This window comes from Vicia villosa, linkage group LG5 (genome assembly GCF_029867415.1).
Source record: "Vicia villosa cultivar HV-30 ecotype Madison, WI linkage group LG5, Vvil1.0, whole genome shotgun sequence".
NCBI classification, from domain to species: domain Eukaryota; kingdom Viridiplantae; phylum Streptophyta; class Magnoliopsida; order Fabales; family Fabaceae; genus Vicia; species Vicia villosa.
The window spans coordinates 91,663,809-91,668,315 of record NC_081184.1 but is presented as its reverse complement, the minus strand read 5'-3'; the positions used below and the strand labels follow the sequence as shown (position 1 = coordinate 91,668,315).

The following is a 4,507-nucleotide window of genomic DNA, read 5'->3' as shown; positions in this document are numbered from 1 at the left end:
AAAGTAAATTCATTTAAAACTTTTTTTTTCTTTTTTTCAAAAGTGAATAACACAATTAAAGCGTCATTTTGCAAGCTGAAAGAAATTAAAGATTGCAAACAAATGGGCACAAGGCTCAAATTTATTTAATAGGATGGTAATCAGCTAAAGGCGTGATTCCATAGAGTATTTACAAAAGTTGGAAATGGTAATTATGCGGAAAAGGCTACATTGAAAGCAATAACCAATATTCCCCCCAACAACTTTGAGTTCTAACTGTGCTTGTCGCTTCAGATTGGCGATGATTTGATTGAAGATCCTTTGATGAGAAAGACTCCTCAGGTGACGAAATACGGACTGATGCAGTTACTTTGTCATAAATCCCTAATTTTTGCCTAGATTGCCCTTTCAGGTTTTCAACCTACCAGGATAAATTTTTTCTGTTTATTGTCTCTAATTTTTGCCTGGACCGCCCTTTCGGGTTTTCAGTCCACCGAGACGCTCATTTTTGCCTAAGTCGCCCTTTGCGGGTTTTCGACTTACCGAGCTGTTCTTTTGTTCTTTTTTAGACAAAGTATTTCTTGACTGCATCAGCATTCACAGGATGTGGGAGTTCATCACCATCCATGGTTGTAAGAATCATGGCGCCGCCAGAAAATGTTCTTTTGACAACATACGGGCCTTCATAATTAGGAGACCATTTGCCCCTAGAATCTGGTTGAAAAGACAAGATCTTTTTAAGCACGAGGTCGCCTTCTCGAAATTCACGAGGTCGAACCTTTTTGTTGAAGGCTTGTTTCATCCTTGCTTGGTATAACTGTCCATGGCATAGAGCAGTCATACGTTTTTCTTCGATTAAGTTCAACTGATCGTATCTGCTTTGACACCATTCAGCCTCTGATAACTTAGTCTCCATGAGGACTCTCATTGATGGGATTTCAACTTCTACGGGGAGCACAGCTTCCATGCCGTATACTAGAGAAAAGGGAGTTGCCCCTGTTGAAGTACGCACTGAAGTACGGTACCCATGTAAAGCAAATGGCAGCATTTCATGCCAGTCTTTGTAAGTGACGACCATTTTCTGGACGATCTTCTTAATGTTCTTGTTGGCAGCTTCAACGGCGCCGTTCATTTTTGGTCTGTAAGGAGAAGAGTTATGATGCTCAATCTTGAATTCCTCACACAATTCTTTCATCATCTTGTTGTTCAAGTTTGAACCATTGTCAGTAATGATCTTGCTGGGAACACCATATCGGCAAATGATGTTATTCTTGATAAACCTCACAACCACTTGTCTTGTAACATTGGCGTAAGATGCTGCTTCGACCCATTTGGTGAAGTAATCAATGGCTACCAAGATGAAACGATGACCGTTTGAAGCTTTCGGTTCGATCATTCCAATCATGTCGATACCCCACATGGAAAAAGGCCATGGAGATGAGAGAACGTTGAGTAGAGTCGGTGGCACATGGATCTTATCTGCGTAGATCTGGCACTTGTGACATCTCTTCACGTGTTTGTAACAGTCTGATTCCATTGTCAACCAATAGTATCCTGCTCTTAAGATCTTTTTGGACATTGCATGCCCATTTGAATGAGTTCCAAAGGACCCTTCATGCACTTCATGCATTAACATGTCTGCTTCGTGTCTATCCACGCATCTGAGCAAAACCATGTCGAAGTTTCTTTTGTATAGCACATCTCCGTTCAGGAAGAAACTGCCAGAAAGTCTCCTTAGAGTTTTCTTATCTTTGTTTGATGCCCCAAGCGGGTACTCTTGAGTTTGAAGGAAGCGTTTGATGTCGTGGAACCACGGTTTATCATCGATGACTGCTTCAGTTGCAAACACATAGGCGGGCCTTTCAAGGCGCGTGATTCTGACTTTAGGCACATCATTCCAGTGATTGACTTTGAACATGGAAGATAGAGTAGCCAAGGCGTCTGCCATTCGATTCTGATCTCGAGGTATATGATGCAATTCAACCTTGTTGAAGAAAGTCAACAGACGTCTTGCATAATCTCTGTAAGGAATCAAGCCAGGGTGGTAAGTTTCCCATTTGTCTTTGATTTGGTTGATCACGAGGGCTGAATCTCCATATATGTCGAGGATCTTGATCCTTAAGTCAATGGCTTCTTCGAGACCCATGATACAAGCTTCATATTCTGCGATGTTGTTGGTACAATCAAATAGCAATCTGGCGGAGAATGGGATATGAGTACCCTTGGGAGTGATGATGATTGCCCCAATTCCATTGCCAAAAGCGTTTACTGCTCCATCAAAAATTAGGCCCCATCTTGATCCAGGCTCAGGACCTTCTTCAGGTAACGGTTCGTCACAATCTTTCATCTTCAAGTACAAGACATCTTCATCAGGAAAGTCAAACTTGAGAGATTGATATTCATTAATTGGTTGATGCGCCAAGTGATCGGCGAGAATGCTTCCTTTGACCGCTTTTTGAGCACGGTATTCAATGTCATATTCGGATAACAGCATTTGCCATCGGGCAATCCTTCCTGTTAAGGCAGGCTTTTCAAAGACATACTTGATCGGATCCATTTTGGAGATTAACCAAGTAGTATTGTTGATCATGTATTGGCGGAGACGTTTTGAAGCCCAAGCCAAAGCACAACATGTTTTTTCGAGCATGGAGTAACGAGACTCACAGTCTGTGAATTTCTTACTCAAGTAATAGATGGCATGCTCCTTCTTACCGGTTTCATCTTGTTGTCCAAGCATACAACCCATGGATTCTTCCAACACAGTAAGGTACATGATTAGTGGTCTTCCTTCAACTGGAGGAATCAATATTGGTGGTTCTAACAGGTACTCTTTGATACTGTCAAACGCTTTCTGGCAATCTTCAGTCCATACAACCCCTTGATCTTTGCGGAGAAGCTTGAAAATTGGCCCACAAGTAGCAGTCATTTGAGAGATAAATCTGGAGATATAGTTCAATCGTCCGAGAAATCCTCTTACTTGCTTTTCAGTTTTTGGTGCAGGCATCTCTTGAATAGCTCTGACTTTGTCGGGATCTACTTCAATACCTCTTTGGCTGACAATGAAACCCAAGAGTTTTCCAGATCTAACCCCAAAAGTACATTTGTTAGGATTCAAGCGAAGCTGATATTTCCTTAGTCGTTGAAACAACTTCAAAAGGTATTCAATATGTTCTTCTTCTGTGCTGGACTTGGCTATCATGTCGTCCACATAAACTTCAATTTCTTTATGCATCATGTCATGAAAGAGAGTAGTCATTGCCCTTTGGTAAGTTGCGCCTGCATTCTTTAATCCAAACGGCATCACTTTGTAGCAAAAGGTACCCCATGGGGTGATGAAAGATGTCTTCTCCATGTCTTCAGGAGCCATCTTGATCTGATTATAACCGGAGAACCCGTCCATGAAGGAAAAGACGTTGAACTTAGCGGTGTTATCAACCAGCATGTCGATATGTGGTAATGGAAAGTCATCTTTTGGACTGGCCTTGTTCAAGTCACGGTAGTCAACACACATTCTGACTTTGCCATCTTTCTTCGGAACTGGCACTATGTTGGCCAACCATTGAGGATACTCGGAGGTGACAAGAAAACCTGCGTCGAGCTGTTTTTGAACTTCCACTTTGATCTTGTTAGCCATATCAGGGTGAGTCCTTCGCAATTTCTGCTTAACTGGCGGACATTCTGGCTTCAATGGCAAGTAATGCTGAACAATATTGGTATCCAACCCAGGCATGTCTTGGTAGGACCAGGCAAACACGTCAACATATTCTTTGAGAAGGTCTGTCAACTTACTCTTGATATCAGCATCAAGCAGCGATCCAATGGTCACTTCTTTTTTGTCTTCTTCAGAACCCAAGTTGATCTTTTCTAAAGGCTCTTTGTGAGGCAGAATGGCTCTTTCCTCGTGCTTAAGTAATCGAGAGATCTCGTCCGGGATCTCCTCTTCTTCCTCTTCTTCGGCTTCGAACACAGGAAACTCAAAGTTGGGAGAGGGCATAGGGTTATTGCATTCAATGGGTTTATCAATAGTAAATCTGCACATGTGATTTATATTTATTTCAGAAAATTTATGAATGCAAGAGTGTATGCAGATTTTTTTTGAAAAAGTTTTTTTTTTTTTTTTTTTTTTTTGGTTTTTTAGGATTACCATTTCCAGAAAAAAGCAAAAATAAAACATATAATGTAGGGAATTCAAAATGACACTTTATTTATGATTCATTTTTGAAACAAAGCCCTAAACACAAACTCATTTGTCTTGGGCAGGACAAAGAGGGAAACTTTTAAAACAAAGCCCTATACACAAAGTTATTTGGGCGGAACATTTAAAAGCAAAGCCCTATAAAACATCTCTCTGCTTTGGGCAAGGCAGGAGGTCAAAATAACAGCGAGGTGATTACTTTGAGCGGCGAACAACATTCGGAACGTCGACAGCTTTCCAGTAGCAACGAACTCCTCTGTGTATTATGTATTCAGGAAAATTCTCCTCAGAATTATCTTCAGTATTGACATTGACCGCTGGTCGAGCAGGATT

At 41.2% G+C, this 4,507-nt stretch overlaps 1 protein-coding gene across 1 annotated transcript; it reads right to left on the bottom strand.

Moving 5' to 3' along the window:
- Positions 1 to 556: 556 nt before the first annotated feature.
- On the bottom strand, positions 557 to 3,994 carry LOC131606863 (uncharacterized; the record flags this gene model as incomplete). The annotated part of the gene is made up of 1 exon (XM_058878965.1): positions 557 to 3,994. A coding segment is annotated over one exon (3,438 nt), but the record flags the coding sequence as incomplete, so codon positions are not given.
- Positions 3,995 to 4,507: the final 513 nt, after the last annotated feature.